Genomic DNA, 18,129 nt, shown 5'->3' with positions numbered 1-18,129 from the left:
TATTATTTCATCAGTCCACAGCACTTGTTTCCAAAACATCTCTGGCTTATCTAGATGGTTTTACTTATTTTAGATGTTGACTTTTGTGATGAGGTTTTTTCAGACTCTTCCATGCATATCAAGTTTGTGAAACTTGCATAGCAGATTGGTGCAGTCCTTTGCTGTCATATGGGGGTTTTGCTTTGCCTTTATGGCCAGCATACAAGCAGTCTTATCTGATAGTCTCCTTGGTCTTCCAGATTTTACCTTGACGTTCACAGCTCCCCTTAACTGCCAATATTTAATGCCATTTTGGACAGTGATAATTGTGAGCCGAAAACGAGGACCATTTTCAGAACCTCAACCAGCTGCTTAGGAGTCCAAGGGTTTTGAGCATTAGAACAAGATTTGAAGAGTCAGAGAATTTATTACGCTAACCAGACCTAAAAATCTATTAAGTCCTAATGAGTTAATTAAGTTCTGAGACTTTACAACTGGATGTCTGGATTAGTTTTTTTTTCCTAATTTTTAAGTTAATTAAATATAAAGTAACTGAATTAACATTTGCAGATTTGTTTTAATTAGTCTGCTTCAGAGATTATGTTTACTTCTTTTCACATCAAATGAAGTATGTTATTTGGTTAGAGATATTCAAACCTTTTTTTGTTTGCATACAAGAGTATATATTTTGAAGATCTTCAAGACTTTTGTATTTGAGACATTTTATTGTTCAATAAAAAGTCAATTTTCATTATTGGCTTTTTAAAAACTATGAATTGCTTAAATATTAGTCATAACAATGGGCATATTATAATTGGTAATACAATCAACAGTAACAGCCCCAGACTTTATCTAAGTATAGAAGCTTTCAACCAGCATTGTGAGCCACAGTGAAAACTGCAGGCTGATGGTCAATGAGACACCAAAAGCCAATTTCTCACACTTATGAAGCATAAAATCTAAGAGTAAAAGGTAAAGCCAAAATGGAATTCATATTTTAAATGCCAACTACTTTGGATATCAAGTCTTTTTGTCTTTTCGTCTTTTCAGTGCTCTTCATTTACATGTTTAACACTAAAGAGGAACCATTACAACATCCTCTACTTATGACACACATAAGGCGAGGCATTTGATATTTACAAAGTTCAATGATCTAATTAAAGCTGAAAAATAAGCAAAACATGCCACTATAACTTCACTATAAACAGGTCAGCTGAAATTCTGCTGCTGGAGGGTTTGCGAAATCTTGTTTGCTTGCAAGAATGAGGTGAAAAGGGTAGATTTTTAAACCTGCTTAGCCAGTTTCATGGCTTCCATAAGAGTTTAATAAATCACCAAGTTTTGGAGTCTGTAAACACAACATGGCATTTCTTAAAAGACACACAATAGCTTACTTCTGTTAGGACAATGAAAATAAATTAGGCCTTCTTAAAGTGACTACCTATCCATGCCCCGCCGATAAACACATTTTACCGCAAGGTCTGATGAGCCTTCCCATTCCCATTTAACATATTAACAAATTGTTGTGACTTTTGTTTACAGTTGTTATGCCATTAAATTTTCCAGTATAAAAGGCTAAACTACCAAGCTGGAAAGTACAATAACAAATTGGCCATCAGGCCATTGTAAGCTTCACTACAAAACAGAAAAAATACATTTCTAATACTAACAGCATGACCTTTCACATGCATACAAACTCAATATCACTACAAAACTGTCACTGGGGCAGTATCCCTCTTGCCACTGCGGTGGTACCATCAAGAGTACATCTCAGTACATTTAGACAGGGAACATAACTGTACCATAATCCATTGAAATGATATTCTGCAAGTTGCAACGACTCCACACACCCTGTCTTGTCTCCAGGCTTTTTATTTTACTGTTCTGTTTTAAAATATTAGGTTATGAAAAAGGTACAAATACAGACTTTTCACCTGGAAAAACAAAATTACTCAATTGGACTTTAAAACCACCTTTGAGGGTACGTTTACATTTTTACTTTAATAACCCTTGATGCACCCATATTTGTAAAAGTGTAAATGGAATATTTAATACACATTGCAGGTATTTTGACAAAAAAAAAAAAAAAAAAAAAAAAAAAAAAAAAAAAAAAAAAAAAAAAAAAAAAAAACACACAACATTAAGACAAATGAGATTTGTGGCAAAATTCTGTACAGCATGTTCATTGTAGCAACAGCTGCTATGATGGAACTAATGGAAATAATGAATAGGTCAATCAGAAAAAGCTCTATAACCTCAAGTAATATTTACATAACTACACCAGTCTACTTTCTAAGTTTGGGCATATGTGGTCATTTGATGGAATTGAGATAAATAATGCCCCAATATGCTTTTCTGAGCTCAAGTACTTTCTTAAGTAAGTTTTCTTATAAAGAGAGCATAATTAGTCCTGTTTAGGTGGACTTACTGTAGCATCGTATGTAAAATGTGGGGGGGGGATAAATAAATAATAAAATAATTAAAAAAAAAACCAAAAACACAAAGTCTTCATAGTTTTTTCCACCAAAACGTGGCACTCAAATTCCAACTTATCACACCTAAGAAAAACAAAATACTGTGTGACATAAAATTTGTACTGCACTCTGTATTGTAGTTTATTGTATTGTATCTTATTGTTATTGTATTGCATTGAATGGCACAGAGTTCTGCATTCAACTCTATCTTTTTCTCTTGGTGTCTGCAGTGACATTTGTTTCTAGCAGTATCTGAGCCCAGGACTGTTTTTTTCTATCGTCATTCTATATCGTCATATATGTTTGTCTCATCATCCACCCCTACTTTCAAGCAGTGTTTAATTAGGCCACATCCCGAAATTTAGGCTACTATTTAAAGTGTCTGATACATTTCCATCTTACAAAAGCCTTCTTTTAGAAAAGAACTGCAGGCTCCATCAAGTCCTTCAGCAAGAAAATGTGTTTGAGGAATAGGAACTAATGTTGTAACAAGCTAGGCAGTCATGTGAGTACACGTGAGCAGCATGTCAGTCAGATATGACCTACGAGGAAAAAGTAAACAGCACTGCTTACTGTACCTTTAATATTTGTGGACCACTGTTAATGTTTTCAAGACCACTAAAAACACGTACAGAGATATAAAAGTCAAGACATGATTTGCCAGGAAATGAGCACTATAATCTCTCATTGATCTTATCTTTCGGAAAATAAGCCCCACTGGTTCTCAGCATTAACTCCTCAAACCAGCGTCAGCCACTTAACGTCACTGCATCATTCCAGGAATGTCTAGTTCACACAAATATCCAAATTAGCAAAATAACCTACGAAGAAACAAAATCCTAAGAGACCACTGATCTCAGTCTTTGATAGCATCAGCGTCCAGACGCTAAATTTAGCACGTGTGATGGCATACAGGAATCTAGAAGAAGAGAGGAGCATTCAACGCTGTTAAAAAGAGATTATTTTGCAGGTTTCTATTTGGAGGTGTTTACAAAATAGCATTTCAATTCAATATAGCCTTTGCAGTTTTTCTTGAGATTAAAGCACAGTGTCTGCTCATTGATCTGTTCTTCTCTTGAACCCCTGCTGATGCACTTCAGACAGCGCAAGGACTGCTGGCACACCACAAATCACATGTGTGTCTGCTGTCAGCACGCAAACAAGTGAGGCTCTGCATGCATGCGTGCGTGCGTGCGCGTGTGTGTGTGTGTGTTCTCATACATTTTCAGGACAAAAATTCTCACTTTGTAGGAGCTACTGGAAATTTTTGGACCTGAGAAGATAGACATTCTTAAAAAAGAGGGTTCTTCAGGCAGCCTTTAATAATAATAATAAATAAATAAATAAATAAAAAAAAAAAAAAAAAAAAAAAAAAAAAAAAAAAAAAAAAAAGACACAATGGTTCTACATAGAACCACAAACACTCAAAGAACCATGTGCATGCTTAAATGGTTCGTCAAAATAATGGAGAATGTGTTGTATATGGTTCTATATGGGACGCTTTTTGAAAATGGTTCTATATAGGACCAAAAGGATTCTTCTACTGTTATAAGCTTAACATTATAATAATAGCAGAATCCTTTTCAGCGCTATATAGAACCAATGTTAAGCTTAAATTTTCAACACAGTTCTATGTAGAACCATATATAAAATATATTCTCCATCCATTTAAAGAATCATTTTGCCATACAAATAACCATATAAGCATGCAAATTGTTCTTTGAGTGTTCATGGAACTGAACTTCAATAGATTAGATTAGACCAGACAGACAGACGGACGGACGGATAGCTTAGACAGATAGATAGCTTAGATAAATAATCATATCATGAGAGGGGAGAAATCAGTCTACAGGTGTTTCTGTCCATCCTTACAGTGTGAGAAGACCATTCAACAATGAGAAAATAAAAACAACTTCTAAGACTGAACTTTGTAGGTGTGGAAAAATATCCCTGCAGACTTCTTTAAAAACTAAAAGCAAGTCTCCTGAAAAGAATAGCTGTTGAGACTTCCGTGTCATTTTGTGTTAAACATGCTTTTTATACTGATGCTAAAAAAATGAATAACGTACTCATTTGTGGTTTTGGCTGGAATTTTAGTAAATGAAACCTAGGCGTTTGCACAGTACGTATGACCTCCTGTCCAGACACTGGACAAAAACATGAGTGAGTGACTGAGGGTGTGTGTGTGTGTGTGTGTTGGAGGAGATGTTAGAATTGTCAGCCACTCTGATAAGTGCAGACAGGCGGATGGCACTTTGCTCCTTTCTGAGAGAGCTGTCAATCATTCTCCTGTCTCTCATTCTTACTCTATCAATGCTTTGAACTATTCTTCCATCAACCTTTCCTGTCTCTCTCTCTCTCTTTCTCTGTCTACATGCAGTGTCAGCACAGGAAGAGAGATAAATGAAGAAAAAAGACTGCTGTAAAACAGCTACTAAAAACACACACACACACACACACACACACACACACACACACACACACACACACACACAAAAAGATCCTATTACACACTGAGAGGATTATGGGATGACAGTCCCAAACACGAAGCAGAAGGAATTCACTTAGCGGGACCGTGACAAGACAAAACGCCACTTTGGCCAGAGCAGTAGGCCATCTCGTTTGCTGAAACACATATTTCAGCTTATCAGTTTGTTCTGGGGAGTAATTATGAACGCTGAAATTATATCTGCTCGTCTGCTGGTGGGCGAATGGACAGAAGACCAGACGATGATGTAAAAAGACAAGGGGTCATTTCTCAAAAGAAAAGACAATAGTCACAAGAAACTGTTTAAAAAACAGTTTAAAAAAAGCATCATTTCACAAACATAGTCTGAAAATGCTCACAAACAGCCAAAGGTCTGGGCACCCCTGGCCAAATGATGTTCTGTTGTTTTTCTAAGTGAAAGTCGGAAAACACATCAGCTACAGAGGGCGCACATTTTAACGCACAATTAGATTATTTGCTGGTTTAACAGTTAGTTATGGCACAATTTATATTTTAATGTTTGTTTACTGTGCAGGCTGTGTTCACTTAGTTTCACATGGAAAATTTGTAAAACACAATTTGGCTGTGGGTGTTTAAACTTTTGCCATTGACTGCACGTGTTTTGTTAATGTTCAGTTTGGTCCATTTTTACAGTTCTGTCTGTTCTTTTTAAATTCTGGTTACTGATTAATCAATAACAAGTAGCTTACATGATAACTAACAATCGTTACTGACACAACATACATGCACTCCAATCTCGGTTTGGTCATGGCGCAACTCGGAGAATGTTTTTCCTTTTAACCTCTGACACACCTATGTCTTGGCTAACATACTAACAGGCACACACACACACACACACACACACACACACACACACACACACACACACACACACACACACACACACATAAACACAAAAGCACTTAAGTCACTGGACTGACAGGGAAACAGTTTAGAACCAAAATCTGCTCCATTACTGGCATTTGAAAAACATGCAAATATTTGCTTTTTCATCTTAAAGTCAGGACATGAGGTCATACGTATGTACATGTTTCTCATATCATCGCTGTTGGAACAAAACCTCCTATCTCCAAAATGCTAACTTTTCAGGAGGAGGAAAAAACAAATAAAAAAAGTTTTAATAGAAAAGTTAATGTAACAATTTTCCACATAATTCTGGAACATTTCTGTTCCTCATGAAATGTTAACACAACACAAAGGGCATCTTCAGATTTCAAATTAAGCAAAAAGTAAAAAGTGGAGAAGGTTTTTGCATGATTACATATAAGCCTATACCTATATATCAATCATATCTCATAAGCCTCTGTACGTAACAACAACATTGAAAATATTAATCCCAATACAGTAATGTGAAGAAGTAAGTAGACTCCATGAAATGTTTCACTTTTGACATGTGGACATACCAGTCTTTGATCTTCAGTTAAAATCTCAGCCTTGTTACATACTAAGGCTTATTGTTCAGTAACTACAGGGACTTCAATGCAAACCAGTTGAACTATTCTTTCTTAGGTTATAGGAGTGTATAAAGCTTTTGTCCTGCTGGCCATAAGGGTCACAAAAGGGCATAAAAAGTATGTATAGGTAAATGTTATGTAATAGAACAAAAACAAAGGAAATGTGACTTTGCGATCATTTATTTAAATAAAAAACCTAATAAACCTAACCTAATTAAATTTATTTAAATAAAAAAAGCACAACCCTGGCTTCAGTAACGGATAAGGCTCTGTTTCGCAGAAACAACTTGATGTAGGCGTTTCCTATAACTGTCTACCAGTTTCTGATACCTATTGGGAGAATTTTTTGTACCCACTTCTTTCTGCAGAATTCTTTCAACTTCGTAATGTTTGAGGGGTTTCTTGCATATATAGCCAATTCAAATGCCCCCACAGCATTTCATTGGGCTTCAGATCTGGGTTTTGACTGGACCATTCCTTAACCCTCAACCTTGCTGGATTTACTCGTATGTTTGGGATCATTATCCTGTTGAAAGATCCACTTCTTCAGGTTCAACGTTTTGGCAAATGGCCTCACGTTCTCCTCAAGCACTCTCTGATACAAAAGAGATTTCATAGTCAATTCTATGACGGCAAGTTGTCCAAGCAAAGCAGCCCCAAACCATAATATTTCCACCACCATGCTTTACAGTTGGTCCTGGTTCTTGTCTAGATTTTCATTAGCAAGCTTTTTAGACAGCAATGGCTTGCTCCTGGCGCACCTCCCATGTAGGTTAAATTTGTGTAGTCTTGTTCTAGTGGTTGGTGCACGCACTTTCACATCCACAGTGGAAAGAGCAGATCCTGTGATGAAATTTTCAGGCTCTTAGAGACATCTGAATATCTTACAGCCTGCTCTTGGGTTAAATTTGCTGGGGTGGCCTGGCCTGGTCATGTTGGCAGCAGTCTTCTCTTGTAGATGATCTTAGATCTCCTTAAACTCTTTACCACACCTATAGTCATCAACAACTTTCTTTCTGAAGGCCTTGTTTATATGCTCAAAAAAATGCTAATACTCAAATAATCACTAACAATATTAGGGCAATTAGTGGTGATTTTATGCATGTTGAATTTTTTGTTTAACCATTTTCTCATCGAGGAAGGACAATATTTACTATAGATCACCCAAATGTGGTTTTGTTTAATTAACACTTCATTAAATTAATGTGTTGGTGATGGCTCAGGCATTGGGAAGAAATCTGGATCCAAACCTGTGTTCTTCTAGCTAGCTCCCAACAGCTCAAGAACTTGTTTAAAAACAAGAAATTATTGTTATTAGTCTTGTTTACTGTGTTTACCGACATTTATTCTGAAGTCATACAGTTTCCACTGGCTAAAACACACTTACTGCTTAAATGGAACATTTTTAAACATTTGCAAAGATGCCCAAGACTTCTGCACAGTACTGTACAGTCCTAAAAAGCTTGAACACCCCCTGGTCAAAGTACATGTTTACTGATGTCCTAAGTTAATGAAATAAGTTATTACATCAAAGAACACACTTACACACAATAGCTTTCTGCACATTTAGTGCACAATTTCTGCTTATTTGATTAGTTTAACATACTGCATAAAAAAATATAAAATATGCCATAGAAGTGTGTCTGTAGAGGATGTGTCAACTTATTTTCATTACAAAGTCAGGACATTTTCACCCTGAAAACTGCATGAAAACAAACATACCCCCCCCATAGGAGTTACGGCAGTGACAGTCAGCTGACCCATCTATGGGTGTGGACGACAGATTGCTATGGGCAGGTAGGAAGGGTTGAAGGAGAAAAGGTCAAGGGGCATTGGGAATGAGGAAACAGACAATGGAGTGGTTTTAGATCAGGGACAGAAAGCGCACAGAGAAGAGACTGCAAGAAACCACAGGAGCGACTCTGGACTTCACAGCTTCTCCTCAGCGGGTTGTCTCCATGCTTTCTCACAAAGCAGCCTACATCCAGATCAAAGTGCTGATCCAGGATCAGGTTTCTCTCTCCCCTACATAGATCTTAAATCAATGCGTGCTAAAGAAAGAAACTAGAAACAGCATTTCAGCTCCAAGATGCTTTTTGAATCAGTTCCAGGCTGGTAGGTGGAAGGTCACTTCCTTACGCAGGCCTTAAGAGGAGATCAGCTGATCCCCAGTAAAGGCAATTAAGAGCACTGCTTTCACAAGCCAGGCAGATTCTTAAGGGGCAGAGGCCAAAACAGACCTAAACTAAATGTCCAGAAGATTGTAGACACCCGTTCATCCAACATTTCTACTGAAATCAAGTGTACCGATAGGGAGTTTGTCCCCCTTTGCTGCAGTAACAGCCTCTACTCTTCTGGGAAGTCTTTACACTACACGTTGGAACATTGCTGTGTGGATTTGATTGCATTCGACCGGAAGAGCATGACAGAGGTCAGGTACTGATATTGGATGATTAGTTGCGGATCATAGCTGCCACTCTAACTGATCCCAAGTTCCATCACTTAAGAGAAAGTAGTTTCAGTGAGCCACAGCACAATTCTGGCCCCTCTAGCTGATGTTTAGCACAGGGCAAGATGACTAAGGGCTCATGTACGGCTGCTCCACAGCTTTGAAATGTATTGGCAATGCTTTTCTATGGAGATTATACAAATGGTAAACACAGCTGAATGCTTGTGTCAGCAACGGGTCCACCTTTACGTTGCTGAATTCACTAATTAAAAGAGATGCTTGGATATTTTGCACACACTTAAATGAAAGAGAAAATCTAAATTGGTGATTATGCTTTAATTCATTTATTTAATCATTTACTTTACCTGTTAGGTGCAATTAAGACTTTAGTGTACACTTGGGACAAAGCAAAACACAATTTGTCGGAATTTTTTTTTAAACATATATGTGAGACAACTACAAGCACCAAAGTTTAGTATAGCTCAACAACAACAAAAAAAGTCTAACAAGCAATTTACATTGCTCAGTTTGTGAGTATGGAAAGGTAGGAGTTACGCACTGCTGGAATATTTCGAAGAAGGTGGAGGCAGAGTTGAACACTAGCTAGCTAGCTAACACTATTAAGCCAGAACTTAGCGGTTAAGGTCAGTAAATAAACCAGATTGCTCATTAGCTCATTTGAAGAGGCAGTAGACCTCCACTACTCACCCAACACGAAAACCTACTAATGTCGCTCAGCTATTTTTTCAATAATGATTCCTCCATTTTCGTGCAACACCATATCTGTTACCTAAAGTGGCAAGCCTACATCCCAGCAATGATGCATTTTTACCATTGGTTTTACCTTCCCCACGGTTAACCAATTATACATTTCATAACCCTTACAGATAATCAGATAATCAAACAAGTCAAAATGCACATCCTTAAAGAATACCAGTGCAACAAACAAGTGAACCCTTTAAATGGTTTTATTACACACTTATAAGCCAAGAATATCCAGGTTGCACTGAAGTCCCTGTAGTTACTGAATAATAAGCTTTAGTATGCAATAAGCCTGGCATTTTAAGGAGTCAACCAGGCCAGCCCTGGTAACTGTTCCAAAGTAGCAACTTGATATGATGCACATTGCCACAACATAACTTCCCATTAGCCCAAAACAATGCAGAATCTTAGTGCTGTGTGTACCACTGAAAATCTTATACCATCAAAATTAGTACACACACACACACACACACACACACACACACACACACACACACACACACACACACACACACACACACACACACACCCAGCAGTGTTAGCCTTGTACTAAGCTAACTCTGTCACATCACCATTGCTCAAGCCATTTAGAAACAGAGCTTGAAAATACTTTGATTTCGCTTGTCGCTGCACATTACTCTGCAGATGACCTACAAGCAGGAAAGGCGAACTATTACATAACACACAGGGAGAGAGTGAGAGGGATGAGAAAAAACATCAATACAGCAATTTGAGCCTACAGCCACACCAGAGAAACACAAACAAATGTTTAATATGGCTAATGTAGCTAATGTGCTCAAATGTTTGATGCCACAACAGAAAGGCTACAACCACTATTGTTCTTCTCATTTCAGATGCACTTAAAGTGTCATTTCAAAAGGTCATCTAAGCTTTAATAAACTGGGGCAATTTTAATAAAAAGACTATAGCATATTTTCAGAAAGCCTAGGGATAAAAGAAATGCTCCCCATTCAGTCTGAAGGACCTGACACAAGCGAGTGTTCAGTCACCTAGGAGAGCAACAACAAGAGCCCCCCCACCACAAATCAAACTCCTGCAGCCTCTGTACGCTATTGTATTGTTCTTATCACAAAATACAGTTGAAGGAATACTCCAGTGTCTTTCACCCTGATCTCTATCTGCTGTACCTGCAACATATGGTTGAGAATAATTTAAACACATTTCTCTGACTTTAGTACCGTCAAATCAAAAGCACTTAAAGTGGGAGACAATGGGTGGTAGCTGTTGCATCTTCCCACTGTCATGCTCGAGACAAGTCGCTTAAAGTTTTCTTAGTATAGAGATATTTCTTTCTGCTGCAATCTACTGTATACTGCAGATAGGTTGAAAAAGTGTTCCTTTAAAAGGAGTAAAGGTCACCACATGGCCCTTGTCATTACGAAAAGGCAAGAGATGGGGGTTTGCATAAGAATGAAGGCCTGAATTCATGCATGCAACCACAACAAAAAACAGAGCCAGTAACCCTAGGATACACAACTCCTCTCATTTTGTCAGTGCATCTTTCGCACTACAGCCATGTGTTAGCACAGAGCGAGTTGGCTACAGTCCACCGTACACTGCGGTAACAACAGTTGCATCTCCCGCTGAATGAGATGCTGCAACAGAAATCTTGGCCAAATTCAGTGGCTATGGTTATTTTCATGTATGCCAGAGGTCAGACTAATCGATAAAAGATTTGTTTGATTGGCTTATGATGCACAAAAAAATAAATAAATAAAAAATAAATATTACACACACACACACACACACACACACACACACACACACACACACACACACACACACACAGCTTGAATACTCAAAAATACTGGAATGGCACCAAAAAAGACTGATAGACTAATGTCTTATTTGGAACAAAACATATATTAAATAGCAATGAAGGAGAGCTTGAAGCCGTTCATGGCTATAGAAAAGAGGGCAACATGGAACACCAGCTTGGGTCAGCAGGCCAATTTATGTCTTAGCACCAGGCCAAGTGGGAATTCTGATGACACCTTTCCAAACCCTCAAACGCACACCTTTTTATTGTTGTGTGTAAAGGGCCATGCACCATGACTGATAAGCACTGCTCACGCCTGTTACACATCAAATGTGACAAATATAAGCATGAAAAAGTGGAAAAATGTAAAAAATATTCTGATGCTTTTTTCACATCAAAACTATATACACCTGTTGCAACTTTTCTCAGCATCATTTGTGCCACCCAAAAACTGAATTTGCTTCCTACAAAACCAGCAAACTATGCAGGATGCTTGCCACATTGGAAAAGTGAATGGAGAATGTATTCTCCACCATATTCAGCAGCTACAACCTTATAAGCGCATTTACAAATAGTTGGGATCACCGTATCTTTGGAGATGTAACTCCACAAATGATGAAGCAGAAAACACGTGAGTGGAATGCCTTCAAGTCCAAATCGGATATCTTTTGCTCACAGAATGAGTAAACAGTGACACTGGACAGGCTTCCCTCTGCTTTTGAAATGTGAAAGTAGGATAGAGAACTTCAACACATCTCAACTCAGAGCTGAAACTCTGTGTGCTTCCACACAACTCAGATATACGTAGCTGCATAATGGAGACTCAGTTTGAGGTGCTTTGAGAGAGCCTAATCTCTTTAATTAGAAAAAGTTCCAATACCTGCAACACAGCCTATTATCTTGGTTGTCACCAAGCCAACACCAGGGACGATCGTGACTGCTCTGACTGTGTTGCCAGCGAAAGTTTGCAAAATTGTAACAGAGGGCAATTAAATTAATGCTGCACTTCTGTCATCTGAAAAATCGCATTTGGTGTCCTGGATACCATCAGTTGTACACTGCTGGCAGGTGTAAAGCACCAGGCCAAAGGCTGTTGACTGTAAACCTGTGCCCTCAGTTAAAATATAATGGACTTAGCCTCTTACTGTGAGCCATGCCTGGCTGTGAAAAAACAAAAGCAGCTGAGCCAAAACAGACCCAAGAGGTTTTAGAGGTATAATACACAGTAAAAGAGCAAGTGAAGCTCTTTGATGACCTCAGTCCTACATGAGATCAGCGAAGGAGAACTGTGAAATAAGAATCGAGGTCAATAAAGTGCATGAAAAATTAATAGGGCTGTGGGCTGCTCAGGACATCTGCCACAATTAAAACAGCTTCTTCCTCACACCAGCTCCCTGTAGCGAGAGAGAGCCTCAGGAGTGGAAGGCACAAGTTACTTATTTGGAGCCATAATTACTGGTTGTTAAAAGGCCCATGTCATGGAAAATCTTTTGGTTAAATAAAATCATTTTATGTAATATGTAAAAGTTTTATAACATACAGTTCACTCCTCAATCCATACAGTCTATACACGGAATCAATGCTGCAAAAATAGCCATTTCCAACACCACTGACCTCATTTGGTTTGACGTTTTTTGTGTTTTCGTCCATCAGCGTTCTCACTAAAATACCCAACATGAATTGCATTAAATGTGTCATACAACCATCCAGGACACCCCTAATACCACTAACATAGCCAGTGACGTCCCACTATGTTTTACCAATTGGGTTCCTAGCCATGACGTTAGTTATTAAAAATCCAGCCAAAGCAGTCGTAGTTTCTCAAAAAGTTCCTTCCACCAGAGTGGGATTTTCTGTATAATGGCTAGGAAACCTCTTACTTTTAAAACTACTGGGGCACCAAGGTAGGTATGTTTACAACAGATGCAGCAACTGTTAAGTTATTTTTACATTTTGACCAGAGGGCCCCTTTAAAAGTTACTTTATGAATCAGCAATGATTCATTTTCAATTTGCATAATAATGCATATTTTAAATTCTCCTACTAGTCTGAGTAAGATACAAAGCCTGATGGACACAAACATTTATGTATTTTTGCCAAATATTTGTTTAATTAAACATGATTCTTTTTCAATTAAAGTGTAATCTTTATAATCTTTGAAGTGCTGTTATTCGGTCCATTTTATTGCTTTATTTCTTTGTCCTACAGATAACTCTGAATACTCATTTAATCATCAAAATAATCACTATATTACTTGATCACTTACATACTCAACTGTGACTGCCATAGCAACCATACAGAAATACAGCAGTTATAAATAAAGTAATGGCCTACCCTTTTTGGAGTGTGCACAAACCTTGAGTGTGTGTTTATGTGTATGTGTTTCAGCAGTCACAGATGCCAATACAACCTGCACCATAAAGGATCAGAGCATAGTTCTGAGATGTTTGTTCTGAAAGGATTTTATCTCATAGTTACTATCGCTCAGAGAAGAAAGGTGCTGCTCTCGCATCGTTGCTGAACATCTGTGGCTGCTTCAATGTGTTGTAGCATGCCCTTACTGTGGTACTGCAGGAGTGTTTGAGAGTCTGGACACAAACAAGTGTGCGCAAGTAAACAAGAACGAGAGAATATCATAAAGGTTAAAGAGAGTGATGCATTTCTGTTCGTGTCTGTGGGAGGTGTATCCATTAACTCAGATTAGGAGAACGGCGAGGTCCAAGGTGAAAGCTTTCATCCCTGTTATGAATCAGGGTGGAATATTTATATTTACTCTCCATCAGTGCATATTAGGGCTGCATTTGTTAATCATTGTAATACTGGTCTTTGCAAAACCAAGTGTTTTATTATGCATTATGTATACATAATACATAAGTGCTATATTATGTGAGCACCCTGATCCACCTCAGACACCCACTGTGAGTTTCTGGGAGTGTTTGTATGAATCAATGCTTTCACATGATAGCCCAAGAAAGTCTTTTTGGTCAAAATGAGTTGCTAATCTTTAAACTGTGCCACATTAAAATATGTAACGCAAGTTACAATGTAAGTAAAATAATTCATTTACTTCACAACATTGTTCATATTGTGCAACTCCAGTGCATATAAACTCACTTAACACATGCATGCTGTGCTTGAAGGACAAATCCACCAATTTTCCAAAATTCAATGATTCAGATATATGTAGAAGTCATTCTGAGCAGTATGATGTCAAATGCTCTGTTCTAGAGAACCTTACCGTGAGAATTACTCACAGTGGTGGTGATAGGAACCAGACATCTCAAGTGTTTCTCAGTGCCTCTAAAAGCTACCTTAAGCTAAGTTATTACATATAATGGCTATAAATATGTCGCCTTATGCCTGAGACATTATCTTACAGTTTTGGAATAATGTTTTGGCCTATAATATATATTTTTCAGATCGCTTTATAGTGGAGCATTGTAAGACAAAATAGTACCTAAAAACTTTTCTCCAGACGTACCACTATTATGCCACCACTGACAAAACATAAAAATTGGAGGCTCACCTATAAGTTTGGGCACTATACAACATTGCTATATTTGTATTGTAAGCATGGCTATCCTTGTTTCCTATTCCCACCACTATAAAGAAATCAGAAAGTTTCTCCAAAACGACTTTCAAATCTGTCTGTGAATGACCGTCTGAATGCCATCTCACCGGTGTGACAAGTTTACAAGCACCATTCTCTATTCAGTTTAAATGACCTGCACTGATGCCCCAGGCCGACCCAACCTCCCACCACAAACACTGCAATGCAAACAGACCTTTCTTAAACTCCTCCAACATGGAATCCAGCTTGGTGTCGTGGAAAACAAAGTGGACCGGGTGGTTGTAGAACTTGGTGATGGTCTTCAAGGTCGTGCAGTCATCTGGATCCACGAAGGCCAGGTCCTTCACAAAGAGGATGTCCACAATGTTGGTGCGCTCATCCTCGAACACAGGGATGCGCGTGTAGCCACTCTCCATGATCTCCGACATGGTGTTGAAGTCAAGGACGGCGTCGCTGTGAATCATGAAACAGTTATTTAGAGGAGTCATGACATCCTCCACGGTCTTAGTCCTGAGCTCCAGTGCACCCTGGATCATGTTGAGCTCCTCTTTCACCAAGTCATTGTAGGGCTCTGTCACTTTCAGCATCTCCACCAGCTTCTCACGGTTGTAGACCGTGCCCATCTCCTGGCCCAAGACGCAGTCCAGCAGCTTGCTGATGGGGTAGGACAAAGGAAAGGTGAGCAGCATGAAGAACTTGGTGAGCAAGATGGTGTTGGCACCTACTGCCAAGCCATGGCGAGAGCATAGGGCCTGAGGCACAATTTCACCAAATATGACAATGCCAATGGTGGAGGCCACCACAGCACCCACACCTGAACCTATAAGGTCATCCAGGAGGATGGTAAGAGTCGTGTTGACCAACACATTACCGAGAAGGAGTGAACAAAGCAGGTAGTTCCCTTCCCTTCGAATGGGCTCAATCTTTCGAGCATACTTTTTCTCTTTGTCCGTGCCACAGCTCTGCACAATGCGCAGCTCCATAGGGTCCAAAGCCATGAGGCCCAGGTTGAGACCACTGAACATACCTGACAGCAACAAAAGACCACAGATCAGGATCACCTGGAACCACAGGGGGAGCAAGGACTTCTTCTCCTCCACCACGCGCAGCATGCCGTCCTGCTCGCCCAGCAGGTACCACTTGCCATCCCTCTCGTTCCTGGTGCACACCCCGTAGTCCCTGTGTGTCTCGCCTTTGCGCAGCAGTTTGACTTTTAAGCGCAGCACCGCGGAGGTGCCCTGCTTACTCACGTTCATGTTGCCCCTCACGAAGATGTCTTTGGTGAAATCAGCGCAGGTACCGTTCAGCTTCTCCTCGTCGCCACCTCCTCCTCCTCCACCACCACCGCCGCCGCCGGCGTCCCCCCCGAGGTCCACGAACCTGATCTGCGCCCGGGTATCGTTGCTGAGGTGCAGCCCATAGAAGCGGAGAGACACGCTGCTCTCCTCGGTCACCTGGATCACGCCGTCCTCGGCGGTCGTGGCCGGCTTGTCGCTGCTTTGCAGCCGCATGCCGAGGATGCGACTCTCGCCTGCGTCCCCCGCGCCGGTCTCCGCCGGGCTCGTGCAAACTCCGGTGCAAAGAAAAACCATCAAAGTTAGCGCGCTCCCCTTCCTTCCGCACCATCCTGTCGCCATGTTTGTTATACACACACGCGCGCAGACACACACACACACACACACACGCGCGCACGCACGCGCGCGCTCTGTCCGCTGGACGAGCGCTGACGTCACCTACTCATTCCGCACTAGCCGCCCCCTAGTTAGCATAGCACCTATGAGCCCGCTATGCCTGCCTCCTTCATCGTGACGCCAATAAGACTCTTATATGCCTCTGCTATTTGCATAACGCCAATGAGAGCTGTAGTTTCCCTGCCTCATTAGCATAGCGCCAATGACATTCCGACATAGAACACTTATTTGCATAACACCAATGAGATCGGTACGGCTCTGCGATTATTACGTCATTGGAACGGAGCGAGCACCCCGGTTAGTGCTTTTTAAGGACGACTCAGGTTTGTTTTTAAGGTGGGCTGAAGGAGTTGTGCCAAATCACCGAGCCTTTTAAAGAAATAGTTCACATAAAAAAATAAAATGTGCGCAATTTTCCTCCTTTCCCACCTTTTTAATTCCAAGGCTTGTGTTGTTTGCAGCAGCGTCACCAAAATAAATAACTGAATCAACAGATACACACATATATGCACATACAGCACTGTGCAAAAGTTCAGGCTCCTGAGAATGATGTTGAGTGAACTGCTCATCTTTATTAAAATATTCAGCCCTCTAGTGGTCGGTGATAACGGCATTCTCTAATTTCATAATCTAGTTGTGCTTATGGTAAATACTCGCTAAGTGGCGCTGTTGGCTAAGTGATTAAATTTAGCTCCACTCATTTGTTTTCGTAGATTTCTTTCTTTTCTTTTTTTTGTGAAGTGCAAAAGGTAAACAGAACAGTAAGTAGTCGCACATTGTGTTTTATTACTGAATGAAGGCAATTTATGGATTACAGAAGAACAATGAAGATACTGGGCACATAACAGATACTGACCTACTGGTCCTGTATGAAACAGCAAAATTCAAACATTTTGTTCACTGAAACATTAAAACATTATATCAACTGCAATTTAAGAAAAAGTTTGCATACGTTTCCACAAATATCCGACAAAACATTTGCATCAACCATTGGAATAGCAATACTCAATGCACAAAGATTCCTTATTTCCTAAATACACAGGGCCTTAAGTAGGTATGAATAAAAACAGACATTAATAAAATAGCTGATATCCATTTTATCTATTTTTAAATATACATATGTTGCTCAGAACAAAAAAAAAAAAAAAAAAAAAAAAATATATATATATATATATATATATATATATATATATATACATAAACTCTAAAATCCCCCTCCCATCGACCCACCACCAATGGGAGGGGCAGTAGTAGGGGTTCGGTGCGTTGTGGATCGGGCAGTGTCCAAAGGCGTGGGCCTTGGTGTTCTGATCTTCGGTTGCTGAAATTGGCTTTTGGAACTTGGAACGTTACCTCACTGGCGGGGAAAGAGCCTGAGTTGGTGCGCGAGGTTGAGAGATACCGGCTAGATATAGTCGGGCTCACCTCAACACACAGCTTGGGCTCTGGGTCCAATCTCC

General features: G+C 39.7%; 1 protein-coding gene across 1 annotated transcript in view; it reads right to left on the bottom strand.

The window, feature by feature from the left end:
* Positions 1 to 16,764, bottom strand: part of LOC108431740 (metal transporter CNNM4) — a 58,141-nt gene extending 41,377 nt beyond the window's left edge. Inside the window, exon 1 of the mRNA XM_017705094.2 lies at positions 15,193 to 16,764. Within this exon, the coding sequence (XP_017560583.2) occupies positions 15,193 to 16,615 (1,423 nt within the window). The 5' untranslated portion in view covers positions 16,616 to 16,764. The remainder of the gene's footprint in view (positions 1 to 15,192) is intronic.
* Positions 16,765 to 18,129: the final 1,365 nt, after the last annotated feature.

Source organism: Pygocentrus nattereri, chromosome 20 (assembly GCF_015220715.1).
Source record: "Pygocentrus nattereri isolate fPygNat1 chromosome 20, fPygNat1.pri, whole genome shotgun sequence".
NCBI classification, from domain to species: domain Eukaryota; kingdom Metazoa; phylum Chordata; class Actinopteri; order Characiformes; family Serrasalmidae; genus Pygocentrus; species Pygocentrus nattereri.
The sequence above is the reverse complement of the archived record's forward strand: the minus strand, read 5'-3'. Positions and strand labels throughout refer to the sequence as shown.